Below are 26,658 nucleotides of genomic sequence, written 5' to 3'. Positions count from 1 at the left end.
GAGCAGGCAGCAACACTTTAAGTAATCAGTGTCATGTGTCTGAAATCTCAGCGGCTGAACATTTTTAGTTAGTCTGTGCACACATTTAGCATAGTTGTAAATTCCATTGTGGTAACTGAATGCCCACTAAACTGTAAAAGAAAGAAATTTTTTCATGCAAATGTTTTTTTTACTTTTACTTTTATTTAATTTAGCTGTATCCATGTAAATGAATGCTACCTGCCAGAACTTGGACTTGACAGTACGAGCCAACAGACGTGTCAAACCCAGAAATAGCATCAGCTATATTTGCCCCATGTGACTGACAAAGGCAACCTTCACCTACCTTCGTTTCTCACATGGACTAACTGGCTTGTAAAGTCTTTGTAGAACCCCCTGCCCTCCTGGAACCAGCGACTGGTTCTGTGATATGTGGTATTTATAAGTATGAAGAGATATTTTCTTGAAAGCTGCTTTAGTCAACGTGTATTTAAAGTTTGGTGACTGGGCCGTAACGGTATGTGACCTGCTTAATCTAGGAACGAGTACAACGATAGTGTTTCAGTTTATTCAGTAAGGTTTATTATATCAGGGCATGGTTGGACTGGCAACCTGTCCAGGGTGGACCTGGACTCTTACCAGGGGTGGATCTACAGGGAGGCCAGGGGAGGCAACTGCTCCCTGCTGTAAAGTCTTGCTCTCACGGCTGCCCCTTTTTGTCCTTAAAATACACCTTAAAGTAACAGTGTGTATTTTTCCTGGCGACAGGGGGCAGTAGATACCTAAATTGTTTCAAGTAAGCTGCATTTTTGTGTTGGCTAAAGACTTTGCAACGGATGCCCATTAGGGTCAAAAAGCCCTGGGAGTGCAAACTTCAGCAAAATAACAAGCATATTAAACTCCCTTTCATCCCTGGCAACTAGTAAAGAGGTAAATGTGTAAAACAACAATGTTTATGAATGAAGAAAGTTTTGTAATCGTTCGTTACAAATCAGTTAATACATTTTGTCCTCAAGGGTTCCCGATGAAGGAAATATGGCATCTAATATGGCATTGCCCAGAGACTTAAACCCGCTCCCATGAATTTTAGACCTGGTTTTTATGGATATATGTTAAGAAGTCACCATATTTTTCAACAACTGGGCATCATTTCATTAATTTTCAACAACATTTTGTTGGATGTTTCCAGAGATTAACGATAATAACTAGGGATGAGCCGGATACTCGTTTCAGACGAGCATCCGGTACAGATAAAGCATTTTTGACGAATACGAGCATGAAACGAGTAAAACTCGTAAATATCTGCAATCGTGCTAAAGGAAAATCATCATTGGATAACTGACTGTCTACACTCTCTGTGACTGGTCAGTCAAATAGAGTGCCCGCCCAAAACTTGGCAGCCGGGAGCTGAGCTCAGTCCGGGCCATGCATCCACGCATACACACAGACGGTAACGGATCTCTCTGTGCTTGCTTCATTGTTGCTCACGTTTCTTCGGTACTCTCTAGGTTTCATTTAGCTCGCCTCTTTTTCGGTTTAATATTTAAAGTAACTTTTGTCGTAACATACGTGGTGCATTTGACAAGACAGAGTTGAAAACGGCTCGTACTGCGTCGGTCACTGCCTCCGCTCCGCTCCGGTCGGGTTTGTTTATTTCCCCCCTCTCTCTTTCCCTCACCCTCTCTCTAACTCTCTCTCTGTATGTATTAATCCATGTACTTAAATATTAATGTTCTGATTTATTTTGAAAAACTTTTTCTGTAATAGTTTGTTTACTATTGTGATCAAAATTATTTAATCTCAATTCTGAGGCTGCTCTGTAAATATTTTTCAAATAAACAATACACATAGCAACTTCTGATCAATCCATATCAATTTCAGACTTAAAATAATGTATTGATGTAAACCACACCCACTTCCAGTTAAACTACACCCACTTCCTGATTAGGCCACATCCACTCCGAGTACAGATACAGATAATTTAGATGGGTGAACAGATACAGATGCAGATAGTGGTGTACTCGCTCATCCCTAATAATAACTACACATTGTCCCTTTAAGGTGCTCATTCACTCACTTTTTCAATTAATTTGCTGTGATCTCTAATATGAATGAATGACTTGTGAGTCATCTGTGGAGGAAAGCGCTCCTTTTTCAGGAAGTTAGTCGGAGGAGTGGGGGCACTCAATGTGACTGTTCTGTAGCCTTTGTTTGCTCTCCTTTCTTGAGAAAAAAAAGCTACGTTAATGTTTCATCTCCTCATATGTTGCCTGTCTGAACTTGTTATGCCATGTCATGAAGTTGCTAATGCTAACTTCCACTAGCTGAGTTGTGCTCAGCTCTCTCATGGCCATAAAATCAAATGGTAGAGTTCAAAGAAAGTGTTTTTCACTTTCAGCATGCATGAGCAACTCTGTATGACTGACAGAATTAAAAAGAACAAATAATATACGTTATTTCAATGAACAGAGTGTTTAAGTTCACCTAAACGTAGTTTATAAAATCAACCCTGTAGAGTAATTTATTTTATCTGAACATGTCTTCTATAATTATTTCTGTAGTCTATGTTTTATAAGAAAAAATAAGAAAACAATCAATAGTTTTTGTGTTTTTGTGAAAATTTCATTGACTGTTTACATGTAGAGGATTTTCACATGAGGAGGAGGTCTAGCGTTGCTACGCCGCCTAAACCTTTTGCCCCTTCGTCTTCGTCTTCCTCCGCTTATCCGGGTCCGGGTCGCGGGGGCAGCATCCCAATTAGGGAGCTCCAGGCCGTCCTCTCCCCGGCCTTGTCCACCAGCTCCTCCGGCAGGACCCCAAGGTGTTCCCGGACCAGATTGGAGATGTAACCTCTCCAACGTGTCCTGGGTCGACCCGGGGGCCTTCTGCCGGCAGGACATGCCCGAAACACCTCCCCGGGGAGGCGTCCAGGAGGCATCCTGACCAGATGCCCAAACCACCTCAACTGGCTCCTTTCGATCCGGAGGAGCAGCGGTTCTACTCCGAGTCCCTCCCGAATGTCCGAGCTCCCCACCCTATCTCTAAGGCTGAGCCCGGCCACCCTACGGAGGAAACTCATTTTGGCCGCTTGTATCCGCAATCTCGTTCTTTCGGTCATTACCCAAAGCTCATGACCATAGGTGAGGATTGGGACGTAGATCGACCGGTAAATCGAGAGCCTGGCTTTCTGGCTCAGCTCCCTCTTCCCCACGACAGATCGGCTCAGCGTCCGCATCACTGCAGACGCCGAACCAATCCGCCTGTCGATCTCCCGATCCCTCCTACCCTCACTCGTGAACAAGACCCCGAGATACTTAAACTCCTCCACTTGAGGTAGGACCTCTCCCCCGACCCGGAGGTGGCAAGCCACCCTTTTCCGGTCGAGAACCATGGTCTCAGATTTGGAGGTGCTGATCCTCATCCCAGCCGCTTCACATTCGGCCGCGAACCTACCCAGCAAGAGCTGAAGGTCAGAGCTGGATGAAGCTAGGAGGACCACATCATCCGCAAAAAGCAGAGACGAGATTCTCCTGCCACCAAACTCGACACACTCCACACCACGGCTGCGTCTAGAAATTCTGTCCATAAAAGTGATGAACAGAACCGGTGACAAAGGGCAGCCCTGGCGGAGTCCAACCCTCACTGGGAACAGGTCCGACTTACTACCGGCTATGCGGACCAAACTCACGCTCCTCTGGTAAAGGGACTGAATGGCCCTTAACAGAAAGCCACCCACCCCATACTCCTGGAGCGTCCCCCACAGGGTGCCCCTGGGGACACGGTCATAAGCCTTCTCCAAATCCACAAAGCACATGTGGATTGGTTGGGCAAACTCCCATGCCCCCTCCATCACCCTTGCAAGGGTATAGAGCTGGTCCACAGTTCCACGGCCAGGACGAAAACCACATTGCTCCTCCTCTATCTGAGATTCAACTATCGATCGGACCCTCCTCTCCAGTACCTTGGCGTAGACCTTTCCAGGGAGGCTGAGGAGTGTGATCCCCCTATAGTTGGAACACACCCTCAGGTCACCCTTCTTAAAGATGGGGACCACCACCCCGGTCTGCCACTCCCTAGGAACTGCCCCCGATGACGACGCAATGTTGTAGAGACGTGTCAACCATGACAGCCCTACAACATCCATAGCCTTGAGATACCCAGGACGAACCTCATCCGCCCCGGGGCTCCGCCGCTGTGTAGTTGTTTGACTACCTCAGCAACTTCTGCCCCCGAGATCGGACAGTCCATCCCCAGGCCTCCCAGCTCTGGTTCCTCCTCGGAATGCGCATTGGTGGGATTGAGGAGCTCCTCAAAGTATTCCTTCCACCGTCCGACTATAGCCTCAGTTGACGTCAGCAGCTCCCCATCCCCACTGTAAACAGTGTGAGCGAGTTGCTGCCTTCCTCTCCTGAGGCGCCGGACAGTTTGCCAGAACCTCTTTGGAGCCGATCGATAGTCTTTCTCCATGGCCTCACCAAACTCCTCCCACGCCCGAGATTTTGCCTCGGCAACTGCCACTGCTGCACCCCGCTTGGCTATCCGGTACCTGTCTGCTGCCTCCGGAGACCCACAGACCAGCCACGCCCTGTAGGCCTCCTTCTTCAGCCTGACGGCTCCCCGAACCTCTGGTGTCCACCAGCGGGTACGGGGGTTGCCACCACGACTGGCACCGGCCACCTTACGACCACAGCTAGCAACAGCCGCCTCGACAATCGCAGAGTGGAACAAGGCCCACTCGGTCTCAATGTCCCCCACTGCTCTCGGGACGTGGTCAAAGCTCTGCCGGAGGTGGGAGTTGAAGACCGTCTTGACAGGTTCTTCTGCCAGGCGTTCCCAGCAGACCCTCACTATGCGTTTGGGTCTGCCAGGTCTACGCGGCATGTTCCCTTGCCATCTGATCCAACTCACCACCAGGTGGTGATCAGTTGACAGCTCCGCCCCTCTCTTCACTCGGGTGTCAAAAACATACGACCGCAGGTCAGATGATACGACTACAAAATCTATCATCGACCTGGGACCTAGGCTGCCCTGGTACCAAGTGTACCGGTGGGCATCCTTATGTTCGAACATGGTGTTCGTTATGGCCAAACTGCGGCTTGCACAGAAGTCCAATAACAAAACACTGCTCGAGTTCAGATTAGGTGGGCCGTTCCTCCCAATCACACCCCTCCAGGCCAAGCTGTCATTGCCCACGTGAGCATTGAAGTCCCCCAGCAGGACAATGGAGTCCCCTGATGGAGCACTATCTAGCACTCGTCCCAGGGACTCCAAAAAGGGTGGGTACTCTGAACTGATATTTGGCCCATAAGCACAAACAACAGTCAGGACCTGTTCCCCGACCCGAAGGCGCAAGGAAGCTACCCTCTTGTCCCCCGGGGTAAACCCCAACACACAGGCAGAGAGTCTCGGGGCTAACAAAAAGCCAACCCCAGCCCTCCGCCTCTCACCCGGAGCAACTCCAGCAAAGTAGAGTGTCCAACCCCTCTCCAGGTCTCGGGTTCCAGAGCCAATGCAATGTGTCGAGGTGAGTCCGACTATATCTAGCCGGTACCGCTCAACCTCTGCCACAAGCTCCGGCTCCTTCCCCGCCAGCGAGGTGACGTTCCATGTCCCAAAAGCTAGTTTTCTTGTCCGGGGATTGGACCGCCAAGGCTCCCGCCTTGGTCTGCCACCCGATTCTTTTGCCCCCTTGTGTAAAACCTTCTAGATCCACCATTGCTTTCATCTGTTGGAAAATGAATGGATTTCATGCTTGTTAAGTTTTCCCATTGTGACCCTGTTTATAGCAAAAGGTAGACATGCATCTTTGCCTAAAAATCAGTATTTTTGCCATAGTGGACATTACCAGACAATTTCCCTCAAAGTTCTTAACATCTACCTCAAACACTGAGTTTCCATGTACCTTCAAGTTTCCCCACAGTCCAGAAACATAACTAGAGTAATTTGTTGTTCCTAAAAAAGCACAATCTTTAGACCATAACAGCTACATTACACACTTTTCTAATGTGGTCTCATCAGACCAGTTTTAAAGTACTTTTTTCCTCTGTTCTTGCTATGTTATTTCTGTTATGTCAGGATGAGAAGCTATTCCTTGTGAAAGTGCCTGTACAAGCAGCGATTTGTCTGGTGGAACTTCATGCGCCGCTTATTTTCACAAATTGAGTTGCACTGAGTCTACAAACAAAGCTGCAGCACACGAGGCTGAGATGCTGTCGTACAAGGAATAGGCTGGCTGGCAGGACACAGCCCTGTACTTTTCCACTGGGCACCTCAACAAATGCAAAGGGCACTTAATCCTCTGGAGTCAGTCCCCACACATAAACACACACTTCTCCTTGACTCTTTGTCCAGATGGACACCGGATGTGAGGGGAACTTAGTGTTTGTCTCTGAATGCTGCTAGGGACATTTCATGAACATGTCTTCTATAATTATTTCTGTAGTCTATGTTTTATAAGAAAAAAATAAGAAAACAATCAATAGTTTTTGTGTTGTTGTGAAAAATTCATTGACTGTTTACATGTAGAGGATTTTCACATGAGGAGGTCTAGCGTCAAAGCTGCCAAGTCTTTCATTTGCAAAATTCACACCTGCACATAAAAATTGTTGTTTTTAAAACTTAAAACAACCAATATGATGAGCAGGAAAAGGGAAATAACGGCTCCAAATAAATTAACAGACTGTAATAAAGTGTAGTCAATTTTTTTAAGGTGCATTATGTAGAAATGAAGTCAAATTGACATTCTGTGGTAAAAAGTTAGTTACTGCAACCACTTTAAACAACTCTGGAGCTTTTTGCTGGCCGTCGTCAAATTACACGTGTGTGTGTGTGTGTGTGTGTGTGTGTGTGTGTGTGTGTGTGTGTGTGTGTGTGTGTGTGTGTGTGTGTGTGTGTGTGTGTATGCGTGGTACAAACATCCCCCAATGACAGTGTAACATATGAAATACAGCTCACACGGCTTACAGCTGTCAGTTCAAACAGATGTGCAAAAAAAAAAATGTAAAATGATCAGATTTGGCAGCAGTAGCTCAACAGGTTGAGTGTGTTTTCTAGTAATCGGAAGGTTGCAGGTTCGATCCCGGCTCCGGACAGAGAACTCTGCTGTTGTGTCCTTGGGCAAGACACTTAATCCACCTTGCCTGCTGGTGATGGTCGGAGGGACCGGTAGCGCCTGTGCTCGGCAGCCTCGCCTCTGTCAGTGCGCCCCAGGGCATCTGTGGCTACATCGTAGCTCATCACCATCAGTGTGTGAATGTGTGTGTGAATGGATGAATGATACACTGTAGTGTAAAGCGCTTTGGAGTCCTTACTCTGAGAGGCGCTATACAAGTGTGGGTCATTTATCATTAATCATTTACAACTGTCAACGCTGCAGTGCTAGCTTACAGGAGACACGGCAACCCCACATTCACTAATGGTAAGCAGTAGTTACGTCCCTCCTTGCTTTGTTTTGAAAGGAGAGAAACTGACAATCCCCACAGCTGGATGTGAAATATATTTCAGTATAACCTTTCTTCCAAATGGACTGAGACAGATTCTTCTGGGATTTCCTCACTGTAAAATTCTTACTATTTTCTTACATACTGCACCTTTAAGTTGAAGTCAGTGATACAAGCGAGTGAGTTCAAGGACACACTTAGGCCTTTGTGCTCTAACTGGAATGTGAACTCAGTAACTGTTCAACGTTACACACAACAGTGAGCTAAAGATGTAAAGTATGTGAACACGTGTGTGTGTGTGTGTGTGTGTGTGTGTGTGTGTGTGTGTGTGTGTGTACAAACATCCCCCAATGACAGTGTAACATGAAATACAGCTCACACACACACAGCTTACAGCTGTCAGTTCAAACAGATGCAAAAAAGTGTAAAATGATCAGATTTGGCAAAATATTTATGTGTTATTTGGAGCCTGATGGCTAAATCTTGTGGATTTTCTCTCTCTTTCTCTTAAAGATGGTGTTTAATCTTACTGACTGTTGTGTGGGAAAAACTAGCAGAACCAGTGGGGAGTGAACTGCTGCATGAATAACATGCTGTTTTGTCATATTATATGCATGTTAAAATGTTTATGGAAGGTAATTGTATTTATTTGCTCTAATCGAGTTATTTTATCACTCTGGTCCTGAGACGTTTGGTGTGGTTGTATTGTAGATTTTCTGTGTTACTTTTTATTTACAATACATTCAGATCAAAAAGATGAACGTTGAATAAAGTCACTATAGCTCACTCTATGATTGATTTATAAAAAAGACAATTTAAACCAAAACAAGAAATATTTCCATGTGAACTTGCATGGAAACAATAAGTTGTTCACTTTGTCTAGAGTGCACACACACACACACACACACACACACACACACACACACACACACACACACACACACACACACACACACACACACACACACACACACACACACACACACACACACACACACACACACACGAGATGACTAATAATATGTAATCATAAGGTGGAGTTCTAGTGTGTTTCTCATGATATGATCGAGTCCTCCTCCCTACCGGTGAGTACTACAAGTACACGGTGTGTCCACATGAAGGCGCTGTTTCTTTAAAAATGCCAACGGAAATCATCAGGGAAGAGCCTGATCTTTTAGTCTTTCAGATTTTTTTCCTTTTATATGCAAATAATAAGCAAAATAATTCAATTAAATATGTTTTTGACCTAAACGATCCATGTTATCTCACCGCATCCTATAGCTTCTCCTTACCTCTGTCAGTGAACTGCAGGCCAGGCCAGTAAGCGAGTGAATGGATGAATGTTCCTCTGTGGTGTAAAGAGCTTTGGAGTCCTCTGACTTCACGACACTACACACACATGTCTGTCTTTCTATCATAGTGAGGACAATCCATTGACTTCCATCCATGTTTGTGACTGTATCATACCTAACCCATACCTTAACCATAACCATTACCAATGCTGATCTATTTCTAACCCTAACATTAACTAAAACTTTATTCACACCATATCTCAGGTAAGCTGCTAAAAAAAGTGAGGACCACAAAAATATCCTCAGTATGTAGTAAGTACAAGAACACACACACATACACACACACACACACACACACACACACACACACACACGCACGCACGCACGCACGCACGCACACACACACATACGCACGCATGCACGCGCGCACACACACACACACAGAAGTGTGTGTTAACTAAAAGGGAAGGGGTGGGATGCTGTGGTAAAAAAAACACATGTGCAGGTCTTAAAACCAGAACCTTGAGTTGGAAGCAGGAGTGTTTGGCGACTGAGAGCAGCTGAGGGTACTGCAGTTAGAGTGGAATCATGTCTGTGTATATTTGAGGGAAACTCAACTCATGAGTACCCGTCACTGAACAAGCCCAAACAAACTCTGAATACTTTTTATTAGAAAATTTGATCTTTCTCACCAAAAGCCAAAACTTCGTTTTTTAGGCTTTAAATGATACAATTTTACTTTTTACTGCATGAAGAAAAAACTATTTTGAGTCAAAAGCTCTGAACAGGAAGACAGCCAATCAAAAATGCTCCAGAAGCTGAGACTAAACTAAACACAAAACAACAAAAATCCAAGAGGGACAGTTTAACAAAGACCAGATTTAAATTAAAGTTATCAACAGAATTGGTGACAAAGGGTTCAACTCTCACTGGGAACGAGTCCGACTTACTGCCGGCAATGTGGTTCAGTCTCTGACACCGGTCATACAGGGGCTTAACGGCCCATATCAAAGGGCCTGGTGCCCCATACTCCCAGAGTACCCCCCACAGGGCCCCTTAAGGGACGTGGATTGCCTTCTCCAAATCCACAAACTCTGCTTCCTTACTGGAAGACATGAGGTCTTTAAAGTACTCCGCCTACCGATCCACCACTGAGTTGAAGTCAGCAGCATACCGTCCCCGTTGTAAACAGTGTTGGTAGCGCACTGCTTTACCCACAGCTGCGGTCAGCTGCCTTAGCAATTAAGGTACGGAACAGGGCCCACTCAGATTTGATGTCCCCCGCCTCCCATCTCATCCACCCCTGCCACCAAGGAACTCCAGAGATTGGAGAGCCCAACAGTCCCCAGACTCTGCTTACTCAATAGAAGATGTGCTGGGCTCTGTCGGGGCCCCAGTGGGGCTGGTCGCCCCTGGGTCCCGAGTCTCTGGGTTCCGGGCTCGGCCGGCTTGGGGGTGGGAGGCTGCGGGCGGGCCTGTGGGCTTGCCGCTGATATCTCCCGGGACTCTGCCAGCTGCTGGTTGTGGCCACCCAGGGCAATCCTCTGCACTTCTTGGGATGGGGCTGGGGCTTTTCTGGTTACAGTCTATCTGGGGTCCCTGCGCTCTGGGGCAGCTCCCGGATCTCTGGGGCTTGGAGCTCCTTCCATCTTCTACACATCTTTGGGGGGCAGAACTGTGGCCCCTCACACTCTCTATTTGACGCTCCTATAGAGAAACCTTACATATACAAGTGCGTGTACACACACAGGTGCTCACATGGTGCTCTCATAAGTATAGACTTGGACGTTTTCAACACATGTCTTAAGGCTGTGGTTGGCACTAAATGCTGTGATTTATTATTGTGTGATTGTTCAGTAAAACAATGTTGATTTTATATTTCCTCATCAGGTTGATGCAGTAATTGCTTGCTCTTGTAGAATTGTTTTGTCCCCTTTTTTTGTTTGTTTATTTTTCTCTTTCTGCAGGTCTGGAAGCAGACAGTTGTACATCACTAATTGTTTATTTTTGTGGAACCCCCCAATTCCTTTTGTCTCTTCCTTTCTCTTTCAGCTCTGTCTCCGTGTCTGGTCGGAATTAAAAAGCATCCAAAAAAACAATAACAATAAAGTTTTAAGTATCAGGCGTGACATTAAAGCAGAAGCTTTGATGCTCCACCTGAGAGTAAATCTGAAAAGCTTTTCACCAGCATTCAGACATAAATTCTGTTTGCTTCACAGCCAGACAGGACACAAGAAAAAAAAAACGTAGATTTGAGTCTAAATAATTTGAATCAACTTCATACATCTAGAAATCTGTCTAATAATTAAGTAGCAGCGGCTCAGGAGGTAGAGCGGGTTGTCTAGTAATCGGAAGGTTGTAGGCTCCATCCTGTCTATGACCAGAGAATGCTGCTGTTGAGTCCTTGGGTAAGACACTTAACCCACCTTGCCTGCTGGAGTCGGACTGGTAAGTGGCCTCCTCCCTAACCCTTTGAAAGCTTAACTACAGGTGGGCGGTGACACAGAGCAAGTAGCTACAGCTGATCTTCGATCAACCGGCCCGGTCTGGTATAAGGAGTGAGACAACAGCACCTGGCAGGATGATTACTCAACCTAGGTATTACCTGCATTGGGTGTTTCTAGCTGCTTCTGAGTTACTGAAAAATTCTCTTGTTGTCTCCGAGTGTCTGAGATTAATTACTTTTTATTTTTCACCTCTCCTCCAGGATACCTGCTGCTGTTCGGATCTCCCCAACCATAAAAACTCTGGACTTCACTTCTGGACCATGCCTCACTCCTCCTTTCTAACCGACCCACTCCCCACCACTCACCTACTCTCATCCTGGACCCAACAACCAAGCCTCACAAGCCGCAGTCTGGAGATCCCCCGTGATTCCCCTCCGGTGTGACCGCCACTTCGACCTGACCTCTCCTCCCCCTGAGCTCGCTGAAACTTCCTGAGCAAGTAAGCCACAAGCAGTCTCGTGCAATCGCAGCTACAAGCCAAGCCCTAACCTGTGTCTGTTTCCAGACGTCCCTGGACTGACAGTTTCCAGCCTCGCCTCTGTTTCATGGTGCTCTCTCACTTTGATAATAAACACCTTTGATTATACGTTCATATACTGTGTCTCGTGTGCTGATTCTGTATGTCTTGAGTCAAAAGCTTCCCTAAAACATGACAGCTGGTGGAGGTCGGAGGGACCGGTGGCGCCAGTGTTCGGCAGGCCTCGCCTCTGTCACTGCGCCCCAGGGCAGCTGTGGCTACATCGTAGCTCATCACCTCCAGCATGTGAATATGTGTGTGAATGGATGAATGGCTGTGTTGTGAAGCGCCTTGGGTAGCTGTAGAACCCTAAGAAGGTGCTATAGGCCATTTGTTTGTTTAAATTTTAGCATAAATATTAAACAACACATTCCAAATTTATTATATTTACATTTAACTTTTATTTTAAATATTTACAGGATTTTAAAATGATTAGGATTTACCTTGATTTAATATTGTAGCTTCAAGAATAATGTGGTTAAAAAGTGACTAAACCAGGGGTGTCAAACTCAAACTCACACGGGGCCGAAATGAAACTCTGGGACGGAGTCGAGGGCCAAACTTAATATTTTTTGAAAAAGTGACGGCAAATTTGCACATTTTCTTTATCATCATAAATGCAATTTTGAACCTTTAAATTTGGAAACAAACATATTTCTGCATTAACACTGAATGTGGAATAACCAAATTACACACGAGCAAGTCAGTTTGAAATAAAAGGCATCAGTGGTATTCATTACTTGTGGTATATTCAGCATTTTTAAAATCTATTCAGGATTTATGTTTTCTTGTTTATTCATTTTTCTTATTTTTTATTCTCCTTTTTTTCTCCTGTAATAAGTGTCATCGCTGCTGTGACGTCTAGCTTTCCCCACTGAGGAACAATAAAGGGATTTTCTATTCTATTCATCTATCTGCAGCCTTTCCACTTCCTGTTTACTGTAGGTTAAATCTTTTCTCACGAGCCAACGACAAAATAAAAATATAATTTTATCTTAAATGAAAATGCAACATCTCACCTGTTAACTTTCATGTTTTGGAGCAGAAAAAGAGCATAAAACCAACATATTTAAAGCTCAGTTTGCTCCACTGGTTTACTGTGATGCTCACCTGTTCCAGCCAGATACCTGCATCATGGGGTTGATCTGAGCTGAGGAGGAGACTCCTGTTGTTTTGTTCATCTTCATCATAATAATGACAACATTAGATGACAACAGGTGCTCACATAGGTTTGTGCTGCTGAACAAGTCTGAGCAGTTTGACCACGTTGTTGTGTATCGGGGAGGAAACACAACGACAGCAACCACAGAGCCGTGCTGGTTTGAGCGTGTCGCTGTTCGCTGGAGTTATATCAGCTCTGTCTGGACGTTAGTTGGAAAACTTTCTCTTTCAGTCGTGAACACATTACTGAGCAGCTAGAATCTCCGTTTCTGGGCTTCAACGTCAGAAAATAGCTGAGTGAACTCGGCGCTGAGTGAGAGGAGTGTTTAGTTTGTCTGAGACAGCGGAGCTGCAGAGACCGGCAGCAGGCGCTGGGAAAAACACAATGGAAGGGGCGCGTCGGCTCCGCGCTGACGCTGCAAAGCATCATGAGAGTTGAAGTCTTTGCAGTAAAATTGGCCAGCGGGCCAATTTTAATATATTTTTGATATTTATCTCGCGGGCCACATAAAAATGCTCCGTGGGCCGTATCTGGCCCGCGGGCCTTGACTCTGACTTATGTGGACTAAAACATTTGCACCCCATCTTTGTTTGACTGGTTCTTTTATAAAATATATTTTTTCTAATTGGGATCCTGCAAATTAGTTTAATTTTAATTCTTCTAATCCACATGTTAAAAATAAGCCAGCTCCAGATCAGCCCTCGTTATGTTGCTGTTGGTCCTAATCAGTGGCTAAATCTTATGAACCAGATGTAAACAGATGCAGCTACATTTATTTGCCCAACAAGAGACTCAAACAAATAAAAATAGCCTGCTCAACAATCTGTGGAGGAATTGGAAATAACTTAGTGTTTAGATGACTGCTCAGTTGAAAGTTAATCAGTCTGAAATCGTTTTAAAAAGTGTGCACAACACCCATCCCGTGCATTCAAACGGCCGACTGTGTGATCCCGCTGAGAAGATGGCCATTCTGGAAAATCCTCAGAGGTCTTTGATTGTTGGCGCCATGGAAACCTTCACAGATTTGTCTGTCATGATGTCCCCAGTGGAAAGCTCATAATTACGCATGCATTGTGATTAGGATGAAGTCAGGATTTTATCTCCCCCCCCCCCCCATTAACAGGGCTCATCTAATTTCTCCCGTAAATGACAGAATTGACTCATCTTCGGCGGAACAACGCTGATTTCGCTTCCCTTTCGTTTCGTTATTGAACCGTTTGGGTTTGGGAGATTGGAAAAGAAATCAAATGAAAACAAGAACAGCTGGTGCCGCTTGAAGCTTGCTGCTCGCTCCCTTGATGGACTTTTTAGTTGGAAAACACTTTCATGTGGAATAAAAGACTCCATCTAAGTTTGCTCCAAACCGACGTGCATGCTCACACAGAAAGGGATGAACAGCGTCTGAAAGCACAGAGAAAACAGGAGCTGAAGTGAATAAAAAAGATTTTATAAATGTTTCCACAGGAGAAACATTTTGGAAAACAGATGTCCGCAGCTTGGGAGTGTTTGGGAGATGTAGCTGCTTTTTACTTATTTCCACAACTCAGTGCACTTTGAGACAAACACTTTTGTCTTTCCCAGACTTCCTCACAGCTCAGGGCAGCCAAGCAGCAATGACACTGCAGCGCTGCCAAAGGAAAAGACAAAGTTATCCGCAAAGTCACAGATGTTTAATTACAACAACGTTACCGCTAATGAACCAAATCCTTCTCCCAAAGCCTCCATTAACGACACAATCCTACTACAGCTTTATTATCAAAGGACAGACAGAAATCCCAGCAGAGTTCATGATACCGCAGCTCGCAATTACATCTTAATGTTTCACACGCAGAGGAACAGTCTGTCTCCTTCAGAGTGTGAATGGTTCGGAGCCGTTTTAACGACAGGCACCAGACACAACTCAAACGCCCTTGTTGATTTTTCAGGTTGATGTGACCCAGGAGAGGGTGGAGGAACGATTCCTTAGTGCAGACTTCCATTTCAGAGGATGTTGGCTAAACGAAGGGAAGGTATTTGTGATCTAATGCAGCAGAGAAATGAATTTTACGTGTCACTGAAGCAAAACAGATTAAAACCATTTGGCTTTGGAGTGAATTGCACAAAGTAACTGAGTACCTGACACATTTCAGATTGGCTTCCTCGCCAGAGTACTTCCCAGGTTCTAATTGTAACAGCTACCCTCAGAATGATGCATTTAGGGGTCATTGACCTGAAATGGTTCCCATATTTCATTTAAGGCATCTTGGGTTCTGTGAATGAGATGAAAACGGCCTCTGTGGGCATAAAGGACGCATGAAAACCAAGTTACCACAAGCTCCTAGTTTGAGGTGTTCCCTCCAACAAACAATTGTCAGATTTTAAAAATGCAAACAGATGTGATGTAATCAGATGCTCTAGTGTGAGAGATAGGCTTCTATCTGCAAACTGGAGTTTTGAGAATGGCATAAATATGATTTGTCACAATGTTTAAAGCATTTGTGAATTTGGTTTCAGGGTGACCAAGAAGGTCTGGCTGTGGGAGCATGGCTCCACCAGACCAGAGCTGCTCAGGAACGGCATCAAGCAGGTGTGCATGCATCTGTAGCACAGTGAGAGGAATGATCTGAACTGATGCTGGAGGACATCCGCTTTTCTCCAAAGGAAATGAGGAAAACTCTGATATTCTACTAAACTCTTCCAAACTTCCAAGAACAGTTTGGTAGTGATCAATGCCTTCTGCAGGATGATGGATCATTGTGCCAAAGCACAAAAGCCACTGCTAAGTAGCTCACGAAACAAAGCAACAGCTCAGGTTCATGCCCAGGAAACACCTGAGACTTTATTACCACTGATGCAGGAGGACAAACAAAACTTTGGAAAGTCTAAAACTCCAAGCATTAGTTATGAAGAATGGACGTTCATCAGTCAGGATTTGGACCAGAGCTGATTGATGTCACGTCAGTGTGACTCAGAGGTTTTTAAGAAGGACCAACACTTTAAATATTGACTCTGCAACAACCTAATGTAATGGTCAATAGAAAGCTTTGGATCCCATGAAATGCTTGTTATTCAATTTCAGTAACCATAGAAACATCTATAAACTTTCTCAAAACCTCTGGCTGTACAAGCACATTTGTCAAGGTTATGGCTTAATGTATTTTTACACTGGCAGAGGGCGCCTTAGAATAGAATAGATGTTATTGATCCCACAATGGAAAAATTTACTCTTTATGGCAACTCATACACTTAGAGAACAGGAAGCACATAAAATAGGTAAATACAGAAAGGCAGTAGGCTATTATTCTTAGTATTATAAATAGTTTCCAGCATAGGGGACAAAAACACACTTCTGGGTATTACACACATACTGAACATAGCATTAGTGTTAGGGATAATGCCAGTACCAGTTTAACTGAGGAGTTATACTCTCCAGTTGATGGAAACTAAGAAACTATTGTTCTATAGTGGTTAGAGTAATAGTTTCTTTCTTTTGCTGTTTAGCTTTCGGATGTCAAGAAGGGATCAATGTAACCTACCAACTTTATTCCTACAATAATTAAAAGTCTATGAAGGTCATTAACAGTGCTTCACAGAGGCTATAATCATAAGAAGGAAGGAGGCAGAGAGAGGGTTTGTGGGCTGCCTGGTGTGAGGAGGACAGAAGCTGGATTAGATGGATGGGCTGATTAGGCTACAATGCAAAAGAGGGATATTAAATCAAAATTTTAATCCACACCATGGATTGCTTTTAATCACCATTTTAGTGTCTTGGTTGAATGAACATTGTAGAAAAAGTGTTTTCAAGACTACATTTTCCCCAAAGCTAATCAAACTGAGACTATTTCCATCCCTCCGAATGCTCCTGAATTAACTAAAAGTATGGAGAAAAACTCACACTATGAGGGGAATGTCATGATGTGATTGACAAGAACCCAGACACAGACAGAGGAGTGGAACGGTGAAGCAAAGTTAAAATTCTTGCCAAACATTGGAGCTTTTCACATGAGAACAGTGTTTTGTGCGTTTGTGTTTCCTAACCTTGCATTTACAGGAAGACTGTGATTTAAGAGCCCTGAAATGGTAGTTTAATAATCAGGTTCCAGAGACAGCTAAAACGATGAGGTGCTAGCCCCCCCTCTTCTAACCTAACCTGTTTGAGGTCATATACAATGTTGTTCCTCTCCACTGCCAGGAATAAAGCCATGAAAACACACCGCTGCACTTCTGGAACAATGCTGTGAATAAATAAGCTGGTAGGTCACAGGTAAGCTTCATGTATAATAGCATCGCTGCAATACTTTTACAATTTTCATCCGAAAATCGTCGCGTTGCGGCTGGGTTGTTACACTCCATAGACTATAATGGATTCTATTTAAAACAGTGCCAGTCCCAGTGTGCAGTAGGGGTCGCACATCCGGCCACACGGGCTTTTAGATGCAGGAACGAGGAACGATGATGAACAGAACTTTCTGGACTCACCACAGAGGAGAACAAAACAGGATTCTAGGAGAAATCCTTGGGCATGACCAGGGAAATCCACCCGCTATCAGGACAGGACACTTTTTTATTTAGAAAACATGAAATTACACAAAAACTATAAAGTGAGCAAAAAACATTTTATGCCCATTTGTGAAACTCCAATGCTGTGACAGTTTAACCCCCAAAAAGAAATCTGAACATAAAACAAAAAATTAATAGATTTTTCCATTGTTAAATTTTTTTTTGACAATTCTGATATTGATAAAAAAAAACTGGCAATAATGCGTGTGTATGGGGTGCCATTTGTAAAGTCAAACAGTCATAATCTAACAGCAATATTTTTGGTTATTTAGCATATCATAAGAGAACAAATTGGGAGTTCACTTTTTCGAAATCATATTTTCATCATGTTATTCAGACATTTATAAATGTTAAAGTTTCCAAATAACCCTTTGATGCATGAATTATGAAATCTTCGACCATGATTTTTTTTAACAATTTTTTTGATTCATCGTTAGGTGGGAATGAAACAAATTTCAACAAATATTTTTTGTAAAATTTTATAATTTACAAATAATTTATTACACGTCCACCTCAGTGGACAGCGTGCAATCTGAACATGAAATATGTTGGCTTGGCTTACCGAAGTCCAAATGGAGGGGCTCAAATGCAATAAAGTCTTCAACAGCTGTGCTTAATAGCAAAAATAAATAAATAACAATTTTGAGTACCTGTCCACTGTAGTGACTATTATGCATCAAAGGGATAAATATTTAGTTAGCAAACTAAATATTCAATTTGTAGTTAGTTTATAGTTCTTCTTCCAGCACTCACAGGGAGCAGTCGCTTCTGCCTTTCCTCCCTTATCTGTATTTTCCCAAGGCTCTTTTTGTCCCGTCTGCCCACAGAGTGCTTCTCTGCATTTCCTCTGCAATCACTATTTTTCAGCATGGATTTAATTAATTGGTCATTCAACGTGATTGATAAGATTTTTTCTACAATGAGAACGGAGGAGGGGGCTCGCGCTTGTCATCACGGGACACATGCAGCGGGATATATGCTCGATTCCTAGAAGAAGTGGAATGTCACCTGTCTCTCTCAGCTGTCCATTGAGGACGTCGAAGAAATGTGGATATTTGGCCTGATGATCGTCGGGTTTCTTCTGATTGGAGTGGGAGGATATCTGGCTTTCCGTAAAATTGGGATGACGGGAGCGATTGGAGGGCGACCCTCAACCATGGACGGCACCGTCTGTGTGGATACCTCACAGACTGGGACGTTGCTTGAGGTGAATCGCAAGCTGGACAATGTCTTAGCTGCGTTACCGGTGTTAGCGCGCAGGATTGATAACATCTCGGAAAGGGTCACCGGACGGTGTGGAGATGTTTAATCACTGAATTGGCTTCACTGGAGGACTTGAATGATCAATACAGACTTTAAGGCAGAGAGGAAAAATTATCTCTGCCTGACCCAAACAAAGTTCTGTTATCCAATCTGACGCCATAAGCAGCCTTGGAGTTGCGTGCGAAAACCCCCACGATGGAAGGAATGCAGACAAATGCTGTGAAACTCTATCCTCCCACCCCCCGCCTTCAGATTGTGGTCTCTACCGAGGTCATTAAGCTAAAGGACTCACTGCTCTCTGTGCTTCCCCATGATCTCCCGCCCACCTGCGGAGCCAGCTGGTTGAGCGCCACAGGCAGCCCCGCTGAGGAAACCAGGATCCCAGCCCCCCCCCCCCCCCCCCCCCCACACACACACACCTACCGGGTCTCATGTTGTGAACTGTGACGTTTGTGCTTACATGTCGGGTGTTTTTTGCATTAGAGTGCTACACCCTGCTGGTGTAACCCTGTTAATGCCTTTTTTCTCCCTACCCTGAACTTTCCTCATGTATTTCCTCATTCATCTACAAAGGAGCGCCGTCATGGCTGCTCCCATGGTCTGCCTGTATCTGTCCTGTCTATATGTGTGTGTGTAACCTTGGTCAGGTTGTACTATGGAGTCAAGTTCCTATGCTCTGATCTGATCTGAGCGCTGGCAATAAAATTCATTCTGATTCTGATTCTGATTCTGAAATATTTATTTTGCAAGCTAAATAATTTAGGTCTGATCTAAATATTTAGTTTGTAAAATAAATATTTAATTCACTAACTAAATATTTAATTTACTAATTAAAAATTTATTTTTGAACTAAATATTTAATTTGTAAATTAAATATTTATTTTCCAAAATAAATATTTAGATCCCAGCTAAATATTTATTTTGGAGCTAAACATTTAGTTTGCAAAATCAGTATTTGGGAAATAAATATTAAAGTCTGAATCAAAAAATACAAAATATAGTGTGGAGCTAAATAACGTCGTGGAAAATAAATATTTAGCTGGTACTTAAACATTTAGCTAATATGCAAATTTGCTTGCCAATAAGCGGAAGTTGGTTACCAAAAAAAAAAAAGCTGGATCTCGCTAACTTCTTTATAAACTCTTGCTCCGAACCAGAACTTGTTTTATCTCCGGTTCTATTCTTCTGAACATGTCCGACGTATTGGTGTTGTTGACACATCTCTGCAACATTGCGTGGTCATCGGGGGCAGTTCCTGTGGAGGGGCAGACCGGGGTGGTGGTCCCCATCTTTAAGAAGGGTGACCTGAGGGTGTGTTCCAACTATAGGGGGATCACACTCCTCAGCCTCCCTGGAAAGGTCTACTCCAAGGTACTGGAGAGGAGGGTCTGATCGACAGTTGAATCTCAGACTGAGGATGAGCAATGTGGTTTTCGTCCTGGCCGTGGAACTGTGGACCAGCTCTATACCCTTGCAAGGGTGATGGAGGGGGCATGGGAGTTTGCCCAACCAATCCACATGTGTTTTGTGGATTTGGAGAAGGCTTATGACCGTGTCCCCAGGGGCACCCTGTGGGGGACGCTCCAGGAGTATGGGGTGGGTGGCTTTCTGTTAAGGGTCATTCAATCCCTTTACCAGAGGAGCGTGAGTTTGGTCCGTGTCAAGCTCCACACTTGTTTCACTCTAAAGGGACACTTTGGGACAACTCCTTCACATTCCGACAATTTTTATTATGTCAGTTCAGTGAACATTAGGTTGATAACCTTCAAAGAACAGAGATAAGTGTTAGATGTCACATAATGTATATAAAATACAATAAACAAAGAACTTCTAAACTAAATCTTCCCACACTAAACGATTAAATTAAAGCATGACTTCAAAGGTCACCCAAAACAACTTCATATCATAAACAAACAATAGTTACCAACCATTGGTGTCTTTAGAGTCAACTCATTGTTAGAGCTTGCTGTGCTGTTCCTGTTTGACTGAGGACTGAGGGCCACCACCCTAGGTGTTTTTTATCATCAATCAGTCGCCATTTTGTTGGTGCATTCTGGGAGATGGGGTTCTCAGTGGTGGTGGACCAGTTAGACCTCCATTTACTCAACTTTAACCCAACAGTCCGCATAGCCGGTAGTAAGTCGGACCTGTTCCCGGTGAGGGTTGGACTCCGCCAGGGCTGCCCTTTGTCACCGGTTCTGTTCATTACCTTTATGGACAGAATTTCTAGGCGCAGCCGTGGTGTGGAGTGTGTCGAGTTTGGTGAGAGGAGAATCTCGTCTCTGCTTTTTGCGGATGATGTGGTCCTCCTAGCTTCATCCAGCTCTGACCTTCAGCTCTTGCTGGGTAGGTTCGCGGCCGAGTGTGAAGCGGCTGGGATGAGGATCAGGACCTCCAAATCTGAGACCGTGGTTCTCGACCGGAAAAGGGTGGCTTGCCAACTCCGGGTCGTGGGAGAGGTCCTACCTCAAGTGGAGGAGTTTAAGTATCTCGGGGTCTTGTTCACGAGTGAGGGTAGGAGGGATCAGGAGATCAACAGGCGGATCGGTTCAGCATCTGCAGTGATGCGGACGCTGAGCCGATCTGTCGTGGTGAAGAGGGAGCTGAGCCAGAAAGCCAGGCTCTCAATTTACCGGTCGATCTATGCCCCAATCCTCACCCATGGTCATTCAATTCAATTCAATTCAAGTTTATTTATATAGCGCCAAATCACGACAAGAGTCGTCTCAAGGCACTTCACATAATAAAAATTCCAATTCAGGTCAGTTCATTAAGCCAATCAGAAATAATGTTTCCTATATAAGGAACCCAGCAAATTGCATCAAGTCACTGACAAGTGTCAGTGAATATACAGCAATCCTCATACTAAGCAAGCATGCAGCGACAGTGGAGAGGAACACTCCCTTTTAACAGGAAGAAACCTCCACAGAATCCTGGCTCAGTATAAGCAGCCATCCTCCACTACTCACTGGGGATCGAGAAGACAGAGCAGACACACACACACACGCACACGCACACGCACACACACACACACACACACACACACACACACACACACACACACACACACACACACACACACACACACACACACACCTATAGGATTAGAAAAACTAAGAATAAGATGTTCAAACGAACTGTAACTATTAATCTGTAAGGGACTGATTAATAAGTCCGAATGGAAAATGGTTGCCACTCCTCCTCCTCGCCCTGTACTTCGAGCAATATGATGATTTAAATAATTTGAAGGAGTCGACTCGTTTAAGCTAACATAGTCCTCTTGCTGCAGCCAGGAGAGAAAGCAAAGAGATCTGTTTATCACAAATCAACTCATTAACTAACAAAGTCTTAGAAAAAATGGATCTAATGTTCAACAACCCACATTTAATTTTTCTAGTTTTCTGCTCAGTTGAATTTGTTCTAATATTTATGAGATTTCCATGATTTGCTTTATTAAGCCTGATATTTGTCATGAGCTTTGGGTAATGACCGAAAGAACGAGATCGCGGATACAAGCGGCCAAAATGAGTTTCCTCTGTAGGGTGGCCGGGCTCAGCCTTAGAGATAGGGTGAGGAGCTCGGACATTCGGGAGGGACTCGGAGTAGAGCCGCTGCTCCTCTGGATCGAAATGAGCCAGTTGAGGTGGTTTGGGCATCTGGTCAGGATGCCTCCTGGACACCTCCCCGGGGAGGTGTTTTGGGCATGTCCTGCCAGCAGGAGGCCCCCGGGTCGACCCAGGACACGTTGGAGAGGTTACATCTCCAATCTGGTCCGGGAACGCCTTGGGGTCCTGCCGGAGGAGCTGGTGGAGAAGGCCGGGGAGAGGACAGTCTGGAGCTCCCTAGTTGGGATGCACATTGGTAAGAAAAAATGACAAACACTGCCTTTAAGTATTTCTTATTTCTTAGTGTGTGATAAAATAATAATTAGTCAGTTCCAATCGGTTTAGATACAACAGCATTTCAATAAGATACAGAATTTAACTATTTTGATATTTTAGTTATCTCGGTAACAAAAACATTCATATCAGCACATTTTCAGCTTATCATCATGCTTTGGTTCCATATCTTATTAATCAAGTTGATTTGTCACAAAACCCATTAAGCACATCATAATTCTTATCATCCCAAATTAATAAAAACTTCTTTTTCTTCATTGTTGGCAAGTTAATGCGTTATTTCCGGTCTCCAAATCACTTCAATCATAAGTTTTTGGGTGCAATAAAAAAGCTGGAACGAAAATGAGAAAGATGGTCCAGTAAATTTCCAGAAAATCCTGCCCCCTCCTCTTTCTCCTCCTCCTCTACCACCTCCCCTCATCCCTCCATCATATTGGTGTACCGACCGCTGTTCCGTACTCACCCCTCCCTCACCGACATGCGAGTCGACCTGCAGGTGAGCAGCTCAGCTCCCCGTTTGTCAGCCACCCAGCCGGGGCGGATGAGCGACTCCGGTTCTCTCCAAACGGATTTTAGGATTCATGGACGCTGGTGCGTCCGCGGAGCGCGTCTAGATCCGAAGGGAGAAGCGGTGATGATAGCAGCAACAGTGTGGACGTGAAGGTGAGCAGCGGTTATGTTGGCGTGGTTCTCCTCCAAAGTCTCTCACACGTATATTTTATGATCATGTAATTCAGAAGGTGGAGGCAGGGAAGGACCAGGCAAAGGAAGGAGATATGCTGAATTATTAATCCAGTCAACAACATAAAACTATTATTACCCTGACTGGAATATTCCGCCGAAATGCGACTAAAAGCCCTGTTTAAGCAAAAAGTTTACTTATAATGCACTAGAACAATGCACAAATCTAAAAGTCTACTCGGTAAAATAGAAAAGAATATCTTGTTTCTTCATTTCAATTTCACAGTTGTAGAATAATTTAAAATTTTCTGCAATATTAATATATTTGGGATGATTGCTTCATTTTTTTTGTCAAATAAAAACAAATAACCTGCAATCACTCATCTTCTAAATATTATTTATCATTTTGCGTGTGAGAGTTATGAAATAATTGGCTGATTATTTGAGTCAACTACACAATTTCACTTGAATATATATTAAGATTATGAAGACACAAAATGAGTAGAACAGATATTGTTATGATAATATTGCCCATATACACAAGTATTTATTGATCACCACTTACTTTTATATCATGAGTTTGTAGATACTTTCATAAATCTATTTGTTTCTGCACATCCATTATTTGTTTTCATACTTTTTAAAATGATTATTATGAAGAAAATTTCTCAACAGTTGATTATAGACAAATCTAAAGTTGTTTCACTTGAATTTACCACACACATTATACGTTTGCATTTTTTACACATTTGCCAGGCAGAAACCTTGCATCTGAAAATATCTAAATTTTCAGGAAATGAAAAAAATTAAAATTATTGTAAAATAAAGAAACTGTGTGGTCACTTTTTGGAAACCTCATTTGATATAAAGCCACAAAACTGCATAACTAATCGAGCTGATATAGGCAAATACTATTGATTATGATTAAATGATTATGCTATTGATTAAATTGTTAAATCAAATGATTAAAGTTGAGATACAAAGTTTTATTATGCTTTCTTCGAGTTGTATTAGTTAAATCAAGGTGGAGCTGGATGATTCAGTAGCAAATAATTATCTCAAAACAAAACAATCCAGGGTTAAACATGCTGTGTAATAAATAGTGAGTGCATTATGGATGTACGAGTAGAAAACAAACACACGTGGATCACGTTACTTTTGTTCCAACAGTTGTGCTGGTGAAGCAAGCGGCCATCAGCGCTGTATTAATGTGGATTAAAGTGTATTTTTGGAACCATGTGCCATAGCTCCTGGATTTAGCCAATGTTTTTCTGCATGCCTTTCATGTGATTCCAAATATTCTGGTTTTGTTACAAAGAAAACTGTGATTTTTACTAGAAAAAGGGAGAAGAGACCTAATTTTGTTGCCCATCCTGTCTGCTTTCTCTTCTCAGCCTGTAAAGCGTTTGCAATAAAACACACCTGTACACCTGACATGTGTGCACCCAGTGAGACGGTAACCTGAGATCCCGTCCCAAGGGGAAACCAGGATGCATGTCATTGCGTCACAGCCTTTTGGCAGAAATATCGTTGGTGGCAGCTGTTGCGACCCTGCCGCTGCAGCCATGGTGCTCCTCCTTTGTCTTGGCTTCCTTCCCACTGTGGCCACTTGCCCACCCCACTGCCTTTGTGCAAGTGATATCATTTCCTGCAGCGGCTGCAATCTGTCCACGATGCCCTTTGGTCTTCCGAGCTACGCCACAAGGTTGGACCTGAGCCACAACTCTATTGGAGCCCTGCGTGTGGATTGGGTCTCACAACCATTTCACCGGCTAACGACACTAATTCTCAACAGGAACTCAATAAGTCAAATTGAGGTGGCTTCCTTCACTGTGACACCACATCTCCTCCACCTGGACCTCTCATCCAACCAACTGACAGTGCTGAATTCGTCCATCTTCACTGGGTTGAGGGAACTCAAAGAGCTGCTGCTGATTGGAAACCAAATCTTCCACATAAAGCCAGGGGCCTTTAGTGATGTTGACAGCCTGGAGAGGCTTTACCTTTCTGCTAACAGACTAATTGCCTTCCCCCTGGAGCTTTGTGAGGAACCCAAAGGGCCTCGTAACCTGACCTTCTTAGACCTGTCGTACAATAGGCTCTCCAAAGTGCCTATTCAGAGTCTGCTGTCTCTCACCCACCGTGCAAGTGTTTATTTGCAGGAAAACCCTTTGCTCTGTGACTGTTCTTTGGTTGCCCTGCTGGAATACTGGACGTGGAAACAATACAGTCCGCTGGTGGACTTCAGAGGTGAATACCCATGTATAGATGGTGCAGTTAGAGACATTAATTGCACACGTCACGGAGTGATGTACATACCCCTACAAGCACAGACTTATCGAGTTGAACCTGGTGAAACGCTCACAGTGCAATGCCCAGGATTGCCTCTGCCTGTTCAGGAGGGGTTGGTGGTTTTCTGGGTGACCCCCAGAACGACTCTGAATTCATCAGCTGGTGATCCGAGTGCCCGTCGGTCAGTTCTCCCCAATGGCACCCTTGAAATCCAAGGAGCACTACTAGAGGACTCTGGTACATATGGGTGTGTGGTGGCCCGTGGGCGCTACTATCATCCCAGTGAATCTCCAGAGGTCAGAGTGCTGGTCGGAAACTCAAGTATTCCATCCAACTTTGGGTTGGCTCGTCGGAGCAGCGCAGAACACTTCAACACTGCATTTACCACCCTGGCTTCGTGTGTGGTGAGCATCATACTGGTTCTGCTTTACCTCTACCTTACTCCTTGTCGGTGTCGGGAAACTAGGGGGAAAGGTTCAAGAGGGTGTGGCGGACGAGCCATTATTCTTTGTTCAGACCCCCAAGAGGTAGAGTCAGGACAGAGGCGGTCAAACGGAAAGAGGGTGGCCTTCTTAGAGCCTCAGGCGGAGGACTCTGAAATTGGTGTCCCAAAAAAACCAGCAATGAACCTGGATCATGTTTCTACTGAGGGAATTCTCAAGAATGGAAGTAGGACAGTGGAACGGACCAACACATATCAAAATCACGTGGCGTAGCACCTTCAGCACAGTCCTTCATTCATGCAGTCTTAATACACATTCTTGTCCTGTTGCTGTCTAGGGAAACAAATCCATTTGATGTAAAGTTATGCACTTTCTGTCTTGTGAAGTAGTTATTCACCCTGGGTTTGGGGAGTTGGTCTGAAAATCATACACAGTCCTTTTTGTGAGCAGAATTTAAATCATGTCTAAGTGGTGTCTGTTTTTATATTTAGAGTTCATATGGAAATTTCACTGTTACCTCAGAGAATTGTTACCAGAAGGATCACAGAGATCATACAGACGTGGGTGAGCTTTTTAAATTGGACCGAGAGGGATGTTCACACCTGATTTGATGAGCTGTTAGAGACATTTGTGGTTATTCTACAG

General features: G+C 44.2%; 1 protein-coding gene across 1 annotated transcript; it reads left to right on the top strand.

Annotated features, from left to right (window-relative positions):
- The first annotated feature begins 23,125 nt into the window (after positions 1 to 23,125).
- Positions 23,126 to 26,418, top strand: LOC107382957 (amphoterin-induced protein 2). Its single transcript, XM_015955328.3, has 2 exons — positions 23,126 to 23,260; positions 24,673 to 26,418. The coding sequence occupies exon 2, from the start codon at positions 24,769 to 24,771 to the stop codon at positions 26,284 to 26,286; it is 1,518 nt and encodes a 505-aa protein (XP_015810814.3). The 5' UTR covers positions 23,126 to 23,260; positions 24,673 to 24,768; the 3' UTR covers positions 26,287 to 26,418.
- The last annotated feature ends 240 nt before the right edge of the window (positions 26,419 to 26,658 follow it).

This window comes from Nothobranchius furzeri, chromosome 1 (assembly GCF_043380555.1).
Source record: "Nothobranchius furzeri strain GRZ-AD chromosome 1, NfurGRZ-RIMD1, whole genome shotgun sequence".
Classification (NCBI taxonomy): domain Eukaryota; kingdom Metazoa; phylum Chordata; class Actinopteri; order Cyprinodontiformes; family Nothobranchiidae; genus Nothobranchius; species Nothobranchius furzeri.
The sequence above is the reverse complement of the archived record's forward strand: the minus strand, read 5'-3'. Positions and strand labels throughout refer to the sequence as shown.

What these genes read in the sequence shown, in the direction of transcription:
- LOC107382957 (XM_015955328.3), top strand. Translation starts at nt 24,769, where the DNA reads ATGCATGTCATTGCGTCACAGCCTTTTGGCAGAAATATCGTTGGTGGC.